The sequence below is a fragment of the Orbicella franksi genome, chromosome 9 (assembly GCF_964199315.1).
Source record: "Orbicella franksi chromosome 9, jaOrbFran1.1, whole genome shotgun sequence".
NCBI lineage: Eukaryota > Metazoa > Cnidaria > Anthozoa > Scleractinia > Merulinidae > Orbicella > Orbicella franksi.
The window spans coordinates 28,181,927-28,202,414 of NC_138153.1; the positions used below are offsets into that span (position 1 = coordinate 28,181,927).

General features: G+C 40.0%; 1 protein-coding gene across 1 annotated transcript; it reads left to right on the plus strand.

Annotated features, from left to right (window-relative positions):
* The first annotated feature begins 71 nt into the window (after positions 1-71).
* LOC145496495 (SWI/SNF-related matrix-associated actin-dependent regulator of chromatin subfamily A member 5-like) lies at positions 72-16,479 on the plus strand. Its single transcript, XM_081476183.1, has 23 exons — positions 72-188; positions 1,043-1,132; positions 2,473-2,633; positions 3,213-3,313; positions 3,403-3,503; positions 3,708-3,887; positions 4,474-4,629; positions 5,729-5,860; positions 6,146-6,214; positions 6,442-6,551; positions 8,302-8,438; positions 8,705-9,069; positions 10,338-10,470; positions 11,024-11,169; positions 11,383-11,505; positions 12,261-12,374; positions 12,664-12,777; positions 12,915-13,037; positions 13,166-13,417; positions 13,908-14,000; positions 14,346-14,465; positions 15,794-15,913; positions 16,063-16,479. The coding sequence occupies exons 1-23, from the start codon at positions 132-134 to the stop codon at positions 16,144-16,146; spliced, it is 3,081 nt and encodes a 1,026-aa protein (XP_081332309.1). The 5' UTR covers positions 72-131; the 3' UTR covers positions 16,147-16,479.
* Positions 16,480-20,488: the final 4,009 nt, after the last annotated feature.

Here is a 20,488-nt window from a genome sequence, read left to right on the forward strand (position 1 = left end):
GACTGGATCCTAACATATCCCAGAATTCAGTTCGGACTGCTAATCAATAGACTCTCTTGCGTGCCGCCAAAATTGTCTTCCCGGCTTTTTACATCGATCGGTGAAAGTCGCTCTTCTTTTCCACGGAAAACATGCCTAATTACGAAGACGGAGAGTCGTCAAGCAGCGAAAGCACCACCCCAGAGGAGGTATTACTAAATGTAGAGTCTGTTTTAGCTGTAAATTAACCCATGCTGTACGAACAATTCGCGGAATACTGTATTGTAAATTGAAGATTGAGCGCGAAACAACCATGGAAAGCCATGTGCATTTCATCTCGTTGTTGTTGTATTTATCCCCAGTAGACAAGGTCTGTTAGTTCTTTCGATTGTAAAAGAAACAAAGAGATGATATTTTTATTTCAGAGAACATTGAAGACTTCGGAATTATGTTTCAAACTAAAGGGGTGGCTTCAAATCAAATTTTACATGTTGAATAAAAATATAAGCTAAATGGCGACCACAAGCTGAACTTATAATTCAGTCTTACGGTACAAAATGCTTTGTCTATGTGTTAGTAACCTCGATTGTAGCATGCTTAGTACAGAAAATTTCATTCTTGCATAGGGAACGACTCTTTTAGTGCTTATTTACGCCCGCAAATTTTGACACCCATTCATTAGGTCGAAAATTAAAATCCCCCCTGATTACCGAGGAACAGGGAATTAGGTCGAAAATTAAAATCCCCCCTGATTACCGAGGAACAGGGAAGTATGAATTTTTTTATACATATTTAAGCAACATTCACAGCTGGTTGATGACTTAATCTACTGCTGTATTCCCATCAATGCACTCTTGAAAATGTATCAAACTGGTGTAAGGCTTAAGGACAAAATGAGTCCTTCATCACTATGATTTGTAAATGTGGTGGTTGGGGAGGGGGATGGGGGTGGTAAATTTTCAAGATTCCTCTCTCCCTGCAAAATAATCAGTAACTTCAGCTTGACTTTATCTCCACAAGAATTTAGCAAAGGACAGCTTTATTATGTGTTTTCTCTCTTTAGTCTGGTGATGAAGCTGAAGAGAAAGCCCCAACCCCAAAAGGTCCATCTGTGCCGTTCCAGGCTGCACCTCAGGATTATGAAGAGAAACTGGTAGGCTCTGTTCAAATGTCATTACTGTATCTAGCATTTCTGTTTTGTATAGATTAAAATATGAAGTCATACGAGAAGAATGGGTCTCCTTTTGTGAGTACTACATGTATAGTATTTCCAGACCAGCCCAAATATATACTAATAGGTTTTCCATGAGTAATGACCATTCCAACCCACTCCCTTAGCTTTGAGTAAAGTATTAATAACATAGTCTAACAGTTGCTCTCTGAAGCAGGGCTCGAAATTAAAAATTCCCATTTGGAAGCCAGCTGGCGAGTAACGGAAAAATTTGGTCGCCAGATCGTAAATTTTGGTCACCTACTTATTTTATATATAACTCACACAAGAACACGATTTTATACGTTACTTTGCATGCAAGAAAAGTCAGATTTGAAGAGCGAAAACAATTAGAAACAACACGAGTAACACTTAGTTATAAAGCTACCGTTGTTCTCAAGTGATATGTCTCTGGTCCGAAGGTGATGGTTTTCTCCATAGTCATTTTAAACAGTGTTTTAAATGAAGTGAAGCATAAAACGTTTTAAGTCTGTGGTTTTCATTGCGAGACAAACATGGGTCCTTGCGTATTTGCGTATTTTATTCAATAACTGATGAAGGATTAAAAGTTTCGATTAACCTTTTGGCTGAATCTTCTTTCCCCGCACGTAAAAACTTACTTAATTCCTTCAACTGATTGGTATCTGCCGCCATTTTCGTGGCAAATGAGAAGTACATGGTGTTGAGGCACGCCGTGAACGCAGTATCGACGTGTTGAAACACATTCAATTATTTCGATTATCTTGTAATATTCAGACATTATTTTACTGGGGAAAGGTGAGTTGTATACTAGCTACCATATCCCATTGATTTCCTAATATAAAGATTTAAAAACAAAAGTTGTGTCATGGGTTTCTTTAGTTATCGGACAAATTTAGTCGCTAGTGCTCAATTTTTGGTCGCATTGGCAACCAGTGAGTCGCAATTTCGAGCCCTGTGAAGACCTTCCTGAACTCCCAAGTTTGCCTTTGCCTTAACAGAATAAGAAATTTGTATTATACATGTACATGTACTAGTCATCAAGTTACAAAGGTAACAGAAAGGAACCCTTCTTCAATTTTTAGATCTACATTTGTAGATCTACATGCCATTCCAAATGAAATGGAAATGAGAAAGAAAAATTGACATCTTTAATGTGACCTTAACTGCTAACTTGTGCACAACCCTGTTTTAGTGATTTTTGTCACCTTTTGCACTGACTTATCCACTATCATCATATATTTTTTAAAATATAGGGTTTGAAACAGCATTGTTACAATCAATACCTTGTGTTTGTTTCGTAGGAACGAGATAAAGCCACAAGGTTTAACTACCTGTTGAAACGGACAGAGATCTTTGCCCATTTTATGAACACCACAAGATCCAAGAAACAACCAACAAGTCCTTTGAAAATAAAAGCGCCACAGTTTCCAAGCAGATCAAGGAAGTTATCGGACTGTGGAGAGTAAGTAATACAAAGGAAAACTTTGGGTGGCATTCATGTAGACTACACTATTGTGACCAAGGGCAAGATATTAGTCGAACTAAGCTTTAAAATGATTTCCAGTCTGTACTGGGCAGTCTCAGCACCCTAATGTTTATAAACATTTTAAGTCTCACTTGATGGAATGTGCATCGATATTATTTGGTACAAACCACATACCTTATCTTTGAGACCTTTCAAATTTTTTCCAAAGCTTCATTGATCTTTACAGCTGCGAAGTTGTTTCATCAAGTGATATGAGAAAGAACAAAGCATAAAGCTTTGACCGCTTCGTATCCATAATGGCGGTTGTTTTGAAACTTTGAATTTACTTCATGTAAGTAGTTGCAGAATGTTTACATTTTGTGATGTCTTGCATGAAACAAAACAGAAAACCCCGACAAACTCTCCAGAGTGCACAGTATGTATAGACTCGAAATCATGAAAATCATGTTTAATGGTGTAAATAATTTTGTATGTAACTCGGAGATGATAGTTTGTGGTAGGTTACACCTGAGCTGCACTACATGCAGTGATGCAAAAATATTCTCTTGTTTTTAGTCATCGTCATCGTCGTACAGAGCAAGAAGAAGACGAGGAGTTGATTAGTCAAAATAAGCATGCTCAGACCTCTGTTGTCCACTTTGATCAGAACCCTCACTGTAAGTGGTTGATGTGTTTAATGTTTATTTTTCGTTAAGTTTACATTTGATCAAAATTACATGTATACCTGGTCTTTTTTACTCAATAGATATCAAGAATGGAGAAATGAGAGATTATCAGCTGAGGGGTCTAAATTGGCTGATATCTTTGTTTGAGAATGGAATCAATGGAATTCTGGCTGATGAAATGGTAATAATTTATGTTGCTAATTGCTAATTTTTAGAATGCAAAATTCAGGTCTTTGCAGATCTTTGCGTTTTCAAGTTTGTATAGTGATAATTGCCTTAGAAGTGAAATTTAGTTAAAGTTAAAATAACTAATGAAGAATTCAGTGAAAGTTGTTTCAGTGTACAACAAGACCATGTCTTTTCATTTGTTTACTCTCTGTGACAGGGTCTTGGCAAGACACTCCAGACAATTTCTTTGTTGGGTTACATGAAGCACTTTAGAGAAATGTCAGGCCCTCATCTTGTAATCGTTCCAAAGTCCACATTAGCTAACTGGATGTCGGAGTTCAACAGATGGTGTCCGACCATAAGGGCTGTCTGCCTGATAGGTACTCAGGAGCAAAGAGTAAGTAAAGATTGACTAATAGTAGCACAACATAACTCTAAACTTAAGTAATTACTCACGTGAATCACAAAGGAAACTAGAAATCCAGTTAACCCATTAAAACTCAAAGGGAGCAGGGATGGCATAGTGGTGAGAGCACTTGCACCAATGTGGCCTGGGTTCGATTCTGACCCAGTGCCTTTGTGATGAGTTGAGTTTACTGTTGGTTCTCGCCTTGCTCCAAGGGTTTTGCTCTAGGCACCCTGGTTTTCTGCCCTCCATAAAAACCAACATCTCCAAATTCCAATTCCACTAGGATAGATGAAGGCTGATGTGGCTTTCTCTGTGGTGTGTGTCACGAGTAAGGAAATACATGTCTGTTCTCTCCAAGGGCTTTTTCTCCAAGTACTTTTACAGAACATGTGATCCTCCAGATCACATGATAATTAGCAGTTACACAATACAACCAGCTTATGAGTTTTAAACCAATATTGCTAAGCATAGTAAAGCAAACCAAAGAAAATGCAAATTACTTTTGATGCTCATGTGAAAAAGGCTCTAGTACAAAGCTAAAAAACCATCAGTGTGTTCTGTTAAATATTTGTAGGCAGCATTTATCCGCGACACCATGCTTCCAGGAGAGTGGGACACTTGCGTTACTTCATATGAGATGGTCCTAAGAGAGAAGGCTGTGTTTAAGAAGTTTGCTTGGAGATACATCATCATTGATGAGGCACACAGGATCAAGAATGAGAAGTCTAAGGTATATTAAGCTTATTTTGTTTGAGAACATCCAGTTCTTTTGTTGAAGTAAAGTGTTTACATGTACCTTGAAGGCTACTCGCTTCATGACTTTGAAATTACCGTAAATCCTTGAATTAGCACCCGGGGTGCTTATTTCAAATTTAGGAAAAGACATGGGGTGCTTATTCGAAGGGGTGCTTCATGGAGGGGGGCGCTTATTAAATTTTTCCCAAATCATGGCCTGACATGAACATTTCTTAATACATCATATCTGCATGAACAGCAACATATAAGCTGTTTATCGACATAAAAAGCTGATCCTAAACTTAAATCGCGGGACCGTTAGTAGTTGTAATTTGTTTTCCAAACTTAATGTGTTTACAAACTGAAACAATGTACAAATCTAAAACTACACGATGAAAATTATACATCCTTTGTTGTCTCATTACTTGTCCATGAATAGGGGGAGGGGAGGGGAGGGGAGGGGAGGGGAGGGGTGCTTATTTAAAATTTTGGCTGATAGGTGGGGAGCTTATTTGAAGGGGGTGCTTATTCGAGGGGGGGGGGGGCACTAATTCAAGGATTTACAGTCTTTTATTATTCATTTTTAAACTCATCGCAAATAGATAAGCTTGGGAACTGGTGCCTTAAAGGTTAGCGGGGTGCCAAAGCCATAAGCTGCTAGGAGGTATCCATGGCAACCCTGGAAAGCAGGAACCACCCAATGAGCGTCCGCTAACCGACACCGTCACACTGAAAGAAATTCAGTGGAATCTACTCACCTGGGGAACACTTACCCTGACCAAGAACAAAACGGGAGGGAGGAGAGGGTGCAAGAATCCGCAATGATTCGCGAGCAAAGCAGTGCAACTGATCCGCAACAATCAGCAGAATACACTACAACAATATTATGCAATGAACCATAAACCCCTGCAAAACCCCTGAAGGCCGCCCCACAGGTCACGTACTCCCAAACGCGGAAACCACTGGCTGCATAAGCTCACATTTAACTTGCCTAAATGATATTAGCTGGATGGGCACACTAGCTGGCTGCATTAGCTCGAGTTTAACCTTGCCTAAATGATATTTAGCCACATATATCTTTTGTTTGTTCTCAGCTCTCAGAGATTGTAAGAGAACTCAGGTCGACAAATCGTCTGCTGTTGACAGGAACTCCATTGCAGAACAATCTTCATGAGCTGTGGTCACTGCTTAACTTTCTGCTGCCTGATGTTTTCAGCTCAGCTGATGTAAGTTACTACTAAATTAGTATGTGGCTGATTTTGCTATCGTCTTCTAAAGAATCAAATGCCTTGAATACATGTAGCTCAACAGAGTAGATCAGATCATTTTGTACATGTAGATGGTGATTTTCACTGACAGCTGGCTACTTTAACAGCCCTGGTACAAGCTGCCTTCTAATGCAGCCATTAGTTCCAACCCAGCAGTGATTTCTCACTTCTCATGCTATAGTTTGCGACATGTCTTTTAATTTTCCAAAGATATCTAATGTATTGTGTCAACTTTTATTTCAGGATTTTGATGCTTGGTTCAACACCAACTCTCTTGTTGAAGAAAAACAGCTGGTGGAACGTCTTCACTCGGTGAGTACAACAGAAAGCTGAATTAAGGGTCTCAACATCTCAGAGAATGTAGAAATTGCACTGGCCAAAGGAGTCCATGTAGGCTACTACAGCTTAAAGCAACCAATCCGTTAACAGTTGGAAGAGCATAGACAATGGTAATTGGTGTGACAAAAGGGTGGATAACGGTGTTAGGGGATGTGACTTTTGATGGCATTTTTTGAAGCCCTCTTTTTATGTTTTCTCAGGTTCTGAGACCATTCCTTCTGCGTCGTCTCAAGGCCGATGTTGAAACAAAACTTTTGCCAAAAAAGGAGACGAAGATTTATGTAGGGCTTACAAAGATGCAGAGATTTTGGTAAGTTTCCCAATAATGTTTCTCTAAGTGGGCATTGTATTGCTATAAGCTGTTGAACGAGGCAAATAAGGCATGTTGTTTTCCAGTTATCCTTGCCACATCTGTCAGCTGTGCAAGGAAAAAGTCGCCCAAAGAGCTGCTGTGGTTTAAATTTGTTTCTTAGTTTCAGATTGTTACAAATATAAAGGAAAATTGTAAGGAAACCAATTTTGGAATTTATAAAAAGATAAACAACTTTACTACAACCTAGAGAATCTGTTAGGGCCGATTTACACGGTACGACTTTGTTGCATGCGACAAGCTACAACAGGCCTATGGCATGAAAGTTTCATGTAAATCAAACCTACAACTCACTTGTGACTGTTGTGTACATCAAAAAAATGTTGTAGGATTTTAAAACGTGTTTTAAAATGCTGCGACAGTTGTAGTCAAAATGGATAGAAAATGTCGTATTTTGTAGCAAATTTCTACTGAGTAGGGGACGTTTTGCATCAAAATGGCGGACAAAGTTATTGTTGACTGATTCACATGAAGTCGTTTCTTGAAAAGTACTGAATGGATTAAAGTGAAAAACATCTCCTTAGAAAGGTTTTCAAAGCGCAGGACAGCTAAGATATTTGTTTACTGTTTGTTAGAACTTTCACTGCAAAAATTTTATTGTGAAGGTGAATTAGGCCCAGGTCGCACATGAGAAATTTCTGTGAGGTTTTGTTTACATAAGGGTCAAAATCTGTCAACACACGACATGTTCATATGCGACCTCGACTTTTGTGTGATAGCAGAAATTTTCAAATTTCTGAAAAGATCAAAAGACACCGTAGAGTATGGGTGGAGCTGGTAGATTTTTCAAAATTTCGCTTAAACAAAGGAAACCGCGACCCGAAATGTCATCACATGTCATTCACGGCGATAAAAAAAAACTTTCTTGGGTGGTAAACAATCTCGGAATTTAGAATTTCTCTTACAATCCTCGCGTTGAGAGTATTATGGATGAGATCAAGAGTGTTCTTGTAGACTCGTAACTGCTGTCGAAAGTATTCTTGTGGCACAGTAGGGTCATTATAGTGTATCTCAAACCAGGATTCGGCTGGGCGGGGAATGCCTGCATAGAGCGTTATGCATTGTTGCCGTAATCGCCAATTCTTTCACCATATCATAGTGATATTTAGCATTGCCTGATAACTAAAATTTATCCATCTCATGTACAAGGTGAAAAATTCAACCATTTGTTGCTGTTGAATGCTGATACTCTGAAGCAGAAATATTACTAAAGCGATACAGAAGGCTTGATTTCGATTCATGTTTACACTAAAAGTGCACTGGTTTGCGGGAAAGTGATGCGGCAAATATTGATCTTTAGGTAACAGATGCCACATGTAATGCGACCTTCACTATTCTTGATAAATTTTTAGATTTGCGGTTGCGGTTGCAAAATTTTTTGCACTAAAGACAAAGTAGAAAATTTATCAGGACTCCATCTTTATTAACTGAAAATTTTATTTATTATTTATTTTTATTTAATTTTGTAAGTGAAAATGTTGTGCGTGGGTAAATGTTCCTAAGTCATGTCGTAGGCCTGTCGTAAGCTTGTCACATGCAACAAAGTCGTACCGTGTAAATCGGCCCTTACATGTACCTTTCACATGTTTTTACAAAACAAATGCATAACTACAGCATGTGGGAGTGTTGATTGTGCTTTCATTGGCATGGTCGTACCTTACTAGCGTTTCTCTCTTCATAATGTATGTAGGTACACCAAGATCCTCATGAAGGACATTGATGTTGTTAATGGAGCTGGCAAATCAGACAAGATGCGACTCCTGAACATTCTCATGCAGCTTCGCAAGTGCACCAACCACCCTTACTTGTTTGATGGCGCTGAACCAGGTACTTACAAGACACTTGTGTTTGTTCAAAAGTGATTTGGTAACCCTGGTAGGCTCAATTACCAGCCACTGTTTGAGAAAGGAGCCCATGCTTTTGGTGAGGAATTCATGTCAACCGTACTGTAGTGGGTGGCAGAAATTGAGTCTGGCAAGTCGGGTTGGTATTACTAATCTAAACAAATGCAGCTGAGGGTACTTATCTCCTATCCAGCTGATTTAAAAACCAGCACTTGCAGATCTCTAATTTTGTTATTCATTTTGTTACAGGTCCCCCTTACACCACTGATCAACATCTTGTTGACAACAGTGGTAAACTGCGTGTTCTGGACAAACTGCTTGTCCGACTCCAACAAGAAGGTTCTAGAGTCCTGATTTTCTCTCAGATGACAAGAGTGTTGGACATCCTGGAAGATTACTGTCTGTGGAAAGGATTTGAGTACTGCCGCCTGGACGGACAGACACCTCATGAGGAGAGACAGGCATCAATCAATGCTTACAACATGCCAGGCAGTGAGAAGTTTGTGTTTATGTTGAGTACCAGAGCAGGTGGTCTCGGAATCAATCTTGCCACAGCAGACATTGTTATTCTGTATGACAGCGACTGGAATCCACAAGTTGATCTCCAAGCCATGGTATGTTTATTACTGCAAGCCTTTCAGTGGAAAAAAATCTTGTTTATGGTGAATTTCACCCTCCAAGATAGGTTCCTCAGCTGCAGATTTCGTTTTGAAGTTTTTAGAAGCTAAGCCAATGATCTCACAACAGATAACATTACAGGTAGTAATGTGGTCTGTCCACAGACCCACTACTTTGTCTTGAAATCGTTAAGATTGCAAGCTTAGCAAAATATTAACTTGGTGCATGGGATTCACGTGCTGAAACCAGGGGCTGGGGCTGGGAAAAGATCAAACAATTTTTGTGCTGCTTCACTCTGTAGGACATATAACTCGTAGCAAAAAAATAAATGCTGTTCCGCAGGGCAGGAAAAAAATTTTGAAATCCAGTTGCCCAGTGGGCCACTACATTTCTGTTTTCAGTTGCCCCCACTAAAATAATTATTACTTGCCAGATGATAAAAAGAAATGCAGAATGTTTGTGTTTTTCGTTGCCATCTCAAATCTACGGCATGTTCTATTGGTAGTGCCAGACTTCTGTTGGACGCAACATCCAATATCGCAGCCAATAATTATGGCGATCGGAGGATGAATGCGAGCAAAGCATGTTTGGATTTTACATTAATCCATGTTTTCAATAAGCACTTAATGAAAGGCCCCAAGGGAAACAGTGAACTTTGTTTCCGTGAGACCTTCAATGTTCCCCGAGGCGAAGCCAAGGGGAACAAAAAGGTCAAGGGGAAAGAAAACTCACTGTTTCCAGCGGGACCAGTCATTAGGTGTTTTGTTATACCTCCCAACTCAAAAATAGAAAAAACTGTGAAGAAATCATTTGCTTGACGCGGGCTGGCTCACAAATTTGCCACGGTTTCAAGGAGCACGACCTGATCACATGCAAGTCAAAAGTTCAAGTTGTTGTTTTCCTGGGGAGTTAGTGAGTTTTGTTCGCCCTAGGGAGTTAGTGAGTTTTGACCCACGACACGTGACACGTTCTCCTCCAATTGGAAAATGTATTTGAGTTGGGAGGAGGTATAACAACTCAGTTTTTTTGCTCATCTTGCAGTCTTAGTTTGAAATTGTTTTTGATTGGAAATTATCACTAACAAGACTGCTGAGGCTAATTTCACTTGCCCACCAGACCACCAAACTTCCATCTTCACTTGCCCAAGAGCAAACGTTACTTGCCCCGGGCAATCAGACCTGGATTTTTTCCTGCCCTGTGTGGACAGACTAGATGTAATGTTAATCATTCACTGACAGTTGATCTACTCTGCCATGTGTTTCAGGATCGGGCCCATCGTATTGGTCAAAAGAAACAAGTACATGTGTTCAGGTTTATCACAGAAAGCACAGTGGAGGAAAGGATTGTGGAACGAGCAGAGATGAAGCTCAGACTTGATGCTATTGTCATCCAACAAGGTAGGACAATACAAATCTTTCCCTCTCTCCTCTCCTGCACAGATCTGTCGGAGCAGATTATAGCATCCATTTCATAGTTAATGCATCTCTTCTGTTAGTTCTCTGTCATTTTTCTTAACTAGATTATTTAGGGGCTTTTTTCTTTTGAAAGAATTTTTGTATGCCAGAAAGAATTACTTAAAATTATGCAAAGAAAAGTCATGCCTGATAACGCAAGGCTGATGATTTTGCAGTAAGGCTAGTGAATTCTATCCTTTACTTGCCTTTCGGCACATTGAAATTTTTGTTGAAATTTTTTGAAGCCATTCAAACTCCAGAAGTACTGGAAGGAATTATTCTCATGAGAATTTTTTGTTTGGCACAAGGCTGGTGATTATGCTCATGAGAATTTTTTGTTTGAAGGGGGACGGGCTAGTGAGAATGACTCTCGGACTAGTGTATCATAGTTACACCTTACATCAAGGTGCAAGCTTAACAATAGATTTTTGCGTCCTGACGTATTTGGTAGTTGCCAATCGCTGTGAAGTTAATTTCCTTGTACGTTTGTTTTCAGGCCGTCTTGTTGATCCCAGCCTGAAGGTCAGCAAAGATGAAATGCTAAACATGATCCGTCACGGCGCAGATGAAGTGTTTGCTTCAAAAGATGAAGAAATCACAGATGAAGACATTGATGCCATCTTGAAGAAAGGAGAGAAGAAGGTAAGGAGTTAAAGAAGCCTTTCATTCCCTGATCAACAGATAATTTCTTTGCAGTATCAGTTTTGTGACAAGTAAACAGCTAATGTGAACCAGAATGCATAATGACTTGATATACCACCAGAATCTCAGAGCTAACATTAAGGGAATTTTATGACCTTAGGTAAGGAGAATTTGGTGTTTTTGAGCCTCGTTCTGTTAACTTTATGTTGTTAGACTGCAGAGTTGGCTGAGAAGATGAAGCAGTTTGGTGAGGGTTCGCTGAGAAAACTTGCCATGGATGCACCAACAGAGAGTATCTTTCATTTTGAGGGGGAAGATTACAAAGAGAAGCGTAAGGTGAGGAGTTAGTGAAGGTAATGAAGTGGAGGACCAGTTTGACAATACTTGAAGAAAACCTCGGAACAGCAGGGGAGAAAAGTTAAGATTTCCACGACGGACGGACGGACGGATTTTGACGCTGTCTGGAGCCATTTTTACAGTGTAGAGAGTTATCTTCAAATAAAAAGGAAAGAGTAGTAGTATGGAACATAACCACATAACAGGTAGACTGCAAAAGAGTCGTTTTTTCTTTCCTATTTGGAAGGCACAAAGCACCGTAAGCGTGATCCTCGCGCGTGAAGCACGCGATCCTCACACGCCCGTATGGTCTCTCCCCAGCGTCCCTCACCGTTTCTATACACGCTCCAAAACTTTCGTTCGCATACCGCCCGCGTCGCTCGCGTTCGCAGAAAATACTGTACGACTGTTTTGCAGTCTATGTAACACGTGATATTAACCCGTCGATGATTGGTGCAGATTCTGATGAATTGCGAACGACCACGTAAAAAGTGTACGCCGACAATTTCAAGGCTATTGCTCTGGATGGCAGAGCGTAATTTTCAGTAGGTGGTCTGGAGAGATGGTAAAATGGCAGTGTTCTTAAACGCGGAAATTGTTTATGAAACGTTTTGTTTTTAAGTTGGTGGTAAGACGAGGGTGGGCTAAACCCCCTCCCCCCCCCCCCCCCTTGCTCCGCTGTGTCTACCCATTCCTGAAGTCTTAATATTACTGTCAATGACCATGTTAATGTTGCTGTTATTGATATAATTCAGACTGGCGGCCTCCCGCGTTGGATTGAGCCTCCCAAGAGAGAGCGTAAAGCTAACTATGCTGTGGACGCTTACTTCAGGGAGATGCTGAGAGTTAGCGAGCCTAAAGCACCAAAGGTGAGACTCTTGTAAAGATAGATTTCTCTACACAGCCGAGAATCGAATAAATTCAAAGTTTTGAGAAATTACTGCAAAGCTTTAAACAAAAACAATCAAACCTGGTGTTCGTCTTCCACTCAGACCGTCATTGGTGATACAAAATTTCAGCCGATGAACATGGGCCTTCATATTCAAATCCTCCAATCACAGCCAACCTGAGCGCAGCACGTTACGTAAAGACGGGAAATTTCAATGATAACTGACGTTGTTTCGCATTTAAATTAATTTCTTTCTTTGTGCGTTTTAGGCTCCTCGGCCGCCGAAGCAGCCCAATGTACAAGACTACCAATTTTTCCCACCCAGGCTGTTTGAACTGTTGGACAAAGAAATTTATGCATACAGGAAGAGCATCGGCTACAAGGTAAGAGGGACCATGTAAGCAGGCGTTCCGTGACCCTCATTTTAACTTTCTCTTCTTGGTCCAGTTCGTAATAACCTTTACGGTAGTGTTTGCTTGTTGCTCTCTCACATTAAGCCCTCTTGACCCCTTTTGTTCAGGTTCCCAGGGACCCGGAGGACCCTCAAGGAGCTGATAGGCAGAAAGAAGAACAGAGGTTGATAGACGAGTCTGAACCGCTTAACGAGGAGGAAACTGCCGAAAAAGAGCAACTCCTACAAGAGGTATCTTCATTGTTGCCACCAATTTAAGTAATGGCTAGTCTCGCAGTATTATAAACCAAACATATTCTGCAAGTACCCTTTTACCAACTTTGTAGCCCTTGACCTCACGACTTTTACTTTAAATCCAGGGCTTCACAAACTGGTCCAAGCGTGAATTCAACCAGTTTATCAAGGCTTGCGAGAAATACGGTCGTGATGACTTGGATAACATCTGCCAGGATGTCGAAGGCAAGACACCTGAGGAAGTACGCGCCTACTCCGCTGTCTTCTGGGAACGAAAAGACGAAATGACAGACATTGAGAAGATTATGGCGCAGATCGAACGAGGAGAAGCCAAGATTCAACGAAGGATCAGCATCAAGAAGGCACTGGAGGCTAAGGTACGATTGTAAAAGTCACCTAAAATCATAAGTTATTTGATTTTCGTGACAATCCAAAATGATTTAAAGAGATACAGAGCGAGTTGCTCTGTATGTGCTTGTTCCAGAAGTCGTGACGTCAGCAGGTAAACTGCGTCAATATTTCCCGCCAAAAATTGTTGTTAAAAATGTATTCATCCTAAGCCAAATTCTAGACAATTACTGAAAAGTTACGCTTTGTACGTTGAATATGTGTGGAGAGTATGAAATGAATGTTATCCCTCAATTTTGCCGCCCTCCGTGTGGCGCTGTAAAGTTTGCAACAGCAGGCTTCTGAAGTTTAATCCACGCGAGGGGGTTTGTTGATGCGTTATGTCATAGCGGGGACATCATGCGGTGTTCACAAGAGGGGCCACGGCATCGATCTCTGCGGAATTTTGTCCTTGCCACTAAGATATCCCCTCTGTAAGTTGTACTCCCACAGCCTCACTTGCTGTTCTTTTTTTCGCAGATGGCTCGTTACCGTTCTCCGTTCCATCAGATGAGAATCGCGTATGGAACAAACAAGGGAAAGAACTACACTGAAGAAGAAGATCGCTTCTTGGTGAGCGTCAAAAATCTTGATACTGCTTTCCGTGCCTTGCCTAATTATACTTGAAGGAATTAAGTCATTAATCAACACCCTTCATTTTCTAAGAGGATCACACATCGGCCGAATTTATACTAGGGACGAATTATCCGTCAGAGACTAATCAGCTGTCTGAGACGGGTAATTCGTCTGCCTGAGACGGATAAATCATCTCAGATGGATAAATCGTCTCCTAATAAAAATTCGGCGTCGGATAATTCGTCTCTAGTATAAATTCGGAAAAAGCGCGAAACCAGACTTAAAGCCCTTGTCTCTACAAACGAGCTATGTTTATAAACCTGGACTTTCTTTGTTCGTCAGATTTGCATGCTACACAAACTTGGATTTGACAAGGAGAACGTGTACGAAGAGCTAAGGATGGCTTGCAGGAGTGCACCACAATTCCGGTTTGACTGGTTTCTTAAATCCAGGACAGCCCAGGTAAGGATTTTAATGTAACTCTAAGGAAGTGTCCACACTCAGTACGCCGGAGAAATTTGAAAACGCAGCTCTATTTCTAAGGTTAGGCCTACCGTCCAAACTAACAAATCCGTCACGAAAACCGAGCTTTTCGAAAACGCTCTTTAAACCGGAGGAATTTGAAAAAGCTGGTTTTTCTTTATCATGTGGAAGGAAAGCAATTTGAAAAAGGAGCGATTCGAAAACGATGGCATCACGATAATGACGTGATTTCCCTGAGCGAGTTTTCTTCAAACACAAATCCAAACTGACCGGTGATTGTTGCGTTTTTTCCTCTGGCGTAGTGTGGATGGAAAACGTTTGATGCGTTTTCAGAGTAAAGGTCGGCACACACGACTAGTACCTGCATCTATTCCCCTGAAGAGTTTACACGAAGGGACTGGTCGTAGGGACTTGTCCCCCGTACAGTTCACACGAGGCGTTTTGAGGAACAAGTCGCAGGGACTTGTCCCAAAAATTCAAACTGGTTTGAATTCGTGGGACTAGTCGGAGGGACCAAAGTTGGTCGCAGCGACCAAAGTTGGTCCCAGCGACTAGATTTTGAAGCAAAAATGGCCAGTTGACACGATGGGACTTGTCCCCGCGACTTGTTGCAGGCACTAGTCGCAGGGACTAGTGCCCTCGTGTGTGTGTCGACCTTAAACCTCCGTTTTCAAATTCCTCCGGCGTAGTGTGGACAGGACCTAAATTTAACCACTGATTCATGCTTTAGCGTGCATAACGAGTTATGATGCAGGCGGGAAGTTTGAAGAGCAGGAAAGGAGCGTTGAAGTTGCTCGAGGCGTAGCTTGCAAGTCCTGATTAACGACTCTTATTTGAATGGTCACATACAAGAGTTCAAGTGAAAGTTAAGATATTGAACTACTTGCGAAAGCGAAAGGGTTATCGCGTGAAAATGTTTTGATTAGTATTTCTCCGTAATGTGATAATTCAGCTGAGTAAGTGGCTTATAGACAATTCAAAACAATATTTTGTTTTGAGTTCGTCGAGATAGCAAGCTTGGCGAAATATTAACGGCGCGTGGGACACATGTGCAGCGTTAAAACGCAACGCTGCGGGGCTAGAGGGGGAGATCAAAATGGAGGGTCTGTAGACTTCTTTTAAAAGTGAATTCTCTCTAGAATTTCCAGGATCAGAAGCCTTCTGGGTAATAACACAGCATTGCTGGAACCAACAATCGAAATGATGCTTGACTTGTCAATACTGAAAGTTGTAATGTATAAACATGGTCAAACTTCCAGAGTATTCCCTTTAGTCATAGTGTATGTCAACATTGTTGTTGGTTGTAGGAACTTCAACGCCGTTGTAACACGCTGATTACATTAATCGAACGAGAAATGATGGAGCTTGAGGAGAAAGAAAAGGCAGAGAGGAAGAAGCGAGGGAAGTCTGCCGGGGGTACACCCAAGGTATGTCTCCCCCACCCTGACAGTTGATCTGTTTGGTTCCAATAACTCTTAGCTGACCTAACATCACTTCCGACTCTTAATTGTCTCTCTCTCCGTAATATGTCTCTCGTTATTAAATGGAAATAATTTTCTTTATTTTCTCGTTCCAGGCCCAGACGCCTAGCAAGGATGAAAAGAAGAGAAAAGCTGATGGAACTCCTGACGGCCGCGGTCGCAAGAAGAAGAAACAGTAGCCTGGAGATAAATGAACTAGCTTTAATAAATAAATCAACTCGTTATGCTTTCTCCCCAGTTTTGAATCATGATTAATCCATCTTCCTTGTATTATAGCTGCATAAGAATCATATTTGTCTTTGTTTTAAGTTTATTGGTATCAAGTCCCCTGCTCTGGCTTAGGTTTACTTAAGTTTTATAATTTTCTATCAACCATGTCGATCGCAGAAATGGCAATTTGGAAAGTACTCTGGTATGAACCGAACCGATTTCTCAGAATAACTCATGAAAAGTACTGTAGATCCAAGTTTTTTAATGGTAAATTGAATATTAAAGATGCCTTATTGTGCGAACAGTCTGGCGAATAATTCTGACTGATTTGAAGGGGTTAGGGTTGGCCTTAAATTTGAACTGAACTTGTAAGTCGTATGTCAGTATTGGGTTCGGGACGTTTTGTGTACAAATAATAGAGGAAATATACATCCCTCGTCGCGCTCTTATTCACTTCAAAGTAATGCAAAACTGACACTTAAGGGTGTCCTTCTTAACTACCAATTGGTCATAAATTTGTTGCTAAGGAAGGTTCTGTCATTTTGAAGATAAGCTCTTAGGTTTGTTCCAAATAACGGCCAGATTTGACCATTCACGTGACAAGGATAGGAAAAAACCCGTAAAACTTAGTAAGGCATCTAAATCCGAAAATTTAAATCAGCGTCATTAGATTAAGAGCGTCCATGTCCTTTATGCTACTCGCATTGTCATAAACCAGGGGCGGATGTAGAGGAGGGTGTAGGGGTGTGGGCACCTCCTCCTGAGATGAGGCCTTCTTCGTATTCGCTTTTAAAATTTGTTTACCTCACCAGTCAGTTACGCCATTCCATAGTGGTGCAACCCCTTCAAAGAAAAATCCTGGACCCGCTTCTGTAAACAACCGTATTAACAGACTTTCAAAGGTGGCTTTCGTCTTTAACGTGTTACCGTAATTCCATACGCATGATTATACACAAGGCTAAGTTATTTCTGATCCACAAGAAAAATCGGAACTCTTCCTCTTCTTCCAAGTTTTAGGGATGTAACATTCTATAGCGCGGTTTGGGACTGGCGCTAGTTACGCACGGGAAACCCTCATTTCGAACCTCCCAATAACTCGAACCAAAAGTCGTTTCCCTATCCTCAGTCGAACGCTAATTTTACCCCAGATTTCTCGAACTCTCCGATTTTTCAAACCAATTTTCGTTTCCCTTGGAGGTACGAAAAATCGGGATTCCACTGTATATTTTTTTCAATACAAATGAACGATTCGCCATTTAGCACTACAAAACGCTCCAAACTAGCTGTCCTTTGAATAACGCCTTCAACAATCCCTTAGCAATTGTTTTAAATCTATAGTTAAGAAGGATCCCCCTTAAGCTCAAATCTCTCGCTAATGATGCAGCCTAGTCTCTTTTTTTACATTACCTCCTATTTTAGCAACATACCATAAACGTCCGAAAGTAACGATCCCCGGGGAGGGGGTTCACCTGGAAAAATTAGGCGGGGGTGACCAAAATCTGCGACATTCCCTACCCTATTTATGCCCTGACCATAAATTCGAAACTCTATTTATGACCTGACCCTTCAATCAAAACCCTGTTTCAGACCTGCGTTACAATTTCATACCCATGTTAACTGCATACGTTCAAGTGCAATACAATACTTATAGCTGGTTTTCACATGACGTCACTAAAATTCGAACTACAAAACTATTGATCTCCCTGAGATTTTACTTAAATGATGTATAAGAGCAGCTGAAAACTTATATTCATACAAATTTTCGCTCCGAATGGGTTCCTGGTTTTGTGATACACTACGCTTGAATTTCTAAGCTTTTGCGTGACGCGGCATTTACATGACGGACTAGAGAGCTGTCATGATGGTTAAAAAGGTGACTTATTTCGGGGAATTTGGCTATCTGAACAGTTCATGTCTTAGAAAAAGTATATTTTAATGTTTTAGAGTTTCTCGAGGGATAAATTCACGCTTTTGTAGCAAAACTCAGTGACAGATGTTTCTGTTGGTTTCCGGCCGCCATGTTGGTGCCCATATGGTCGGGCACCAGCATGGCGTCTCCATACAAATTTCTATAAATTTGGGTAAAAAATTTCTCCGCATATCTCGCATAAGAAAAATTACTGTGAAAAGAATTTTAGCGAGTCTTTGCATATTTACCTTCTTTCATTTCCCAGATTCTGGACTTTTTCTATTGACCGGTTTTGATTTTTATTTTGATCTATTTTGAATTGCGTGACACTGAAAACCAGCAAGAACGTAGACGTTGAGAACGTTTGAGAACGTAGACGAAATTTACCTCTTAGACGAAATTTACGACTTAGACGAAATCTACGTCTTAAACGCAATTTACCCGTGAAACGAAATTTACCCCTTAGACGAAATTTACGACTTAGACGAAATTTACGACTTAGACAAAATTTACCTGTTAAAAGAAATTTGCGACTTAGACGAAATTTACAAGTTAGACAAAATTTACCTCTTAAAAAAAATTTGCGACTTAAACGAAATTTACGAGTTAGACTAAACTTACGACTTTAACGAAATTCACGACTTAGACGAAATTTACGACTTCGACAAAATTTACGACTTCGACAAAATTTACGACTAAGACGAAATTTACGACTTATAGAAATTTACGACTTAGACAAAATTTACCCCTTAAAAAAAATTTGCGACTTAAACGAAACTTACGAGTTAGACTAAATTTACGACTTTAACGAAATTCACGACTTAGACGAAATTCACGACTTAGACGAAATTTACGACTTAGACGAAATTTACGACATAGAAAAAATTTACGACTTAGAAGAAATTGACGACTTAGACGAAATTTACGAGTTAGACTAAATTTACGACTTAAGGGGATCTTATACTCTCAGATATAAATTTTTCTCCAGAAAACCATTTTTTTGGAACATGAAGATTCAACATCCCTGTCCATTTGTAAATCGTATTTTAAAACGATTTTCCTCTAATTACTCCTGAATTTACGTTTAAATTAAGAAATCTGAACACTTCTAGCTATATTTCAACATAGCAACACCCATAGCAACCATTGTTTACAGTCTAAAAGTACTTACAAAATGGATTCAATTCAGTACATTTTAATGATACTTTACACAAACGCTTTAAAGATGTGTAGTTATGAGAATTTTGCATCATGGTCCTGAACATTATTTCTTCTACCATCTTATACGCTCCTTATACTTGGTTAACAATTCTATGACTGGTGTGTATTCGGGTGTTCAATGAAACATTTATGTAAAACCTTTAAATATACCCCTCCCCCTGCCCCTAACCTCTCGCCCCACCTAGTTCACAGGGCTAATCTGGGCTCTGGGAGACCGAAGTAAAACTTTAAAGCCTTATTTCTCAAAATGACCAAATAGACGGATCATCAATATCTCGCACACGATATCTCCACTGGGTTTTAACCGAATGTTGTCAAATTTTCAACATTGATGAAGGACACAATTATCTAGGTCTTAAACCTCCAAAATTTGCAATTTATGAAATTTTTTCCTGTTATTTAGTTAATATAGTTAATATTAGTTAATATTAATATACTTTTTCAACATTTCACGAGAAAAACCCCCTCAAAACACTGTTTTCTGAGGTTTGTCTCCTGGACAACTTGCTTATGGACAGGATGAACTTAATTCCATACTTCTCGAACCATTCATTATTACGTTATCGTGTTTATAATGAACACCACTTTTTAACACTAAGGAGCTAGTTATTCATTAACTATCGTGGCACGTGAGCTGGAAGAGCTCATTTTTGAAGTCAGAGTGCAAAGTCCTTTAACGTGATACCAAAACTGTTCCACAGAGTTGTTTTGCAAAAAAAAAAAAAACAAAATTTAGGTATAAGACCACCTTAAACGAAATTTGCGATTTGGGCGAAATTTACCTTTTAGACGAAATTTGCCACTTAGACGAAATATAAAAGTAAGACGAAATTTACGACTTCGACGAAATTTACATCTTAGACAAAATTTGCGACTTAGATGAAATTTACGAGTTAGACGAAATTTACGACTTTGACGAAATTTACGAGTTACACGAACTTTACGACGAAGACGAAATTTACCTTTTTGAGGAAATTTACTTCTCTGGCGAAATTTACCACTTAGACGAAATTTACCTCTTAGACGAAATTTACAACGGAGACAAAACTGACGACTTAGGTGATATTTACCCCTTAGATGAAATATACGAGTTAGACGAAATTTACCTCTTAGACGAAATTTACCCCTGAGACGAAATTTACCTCTTAGACGAAATTTAAGACTTGGACGAAATTTACGAC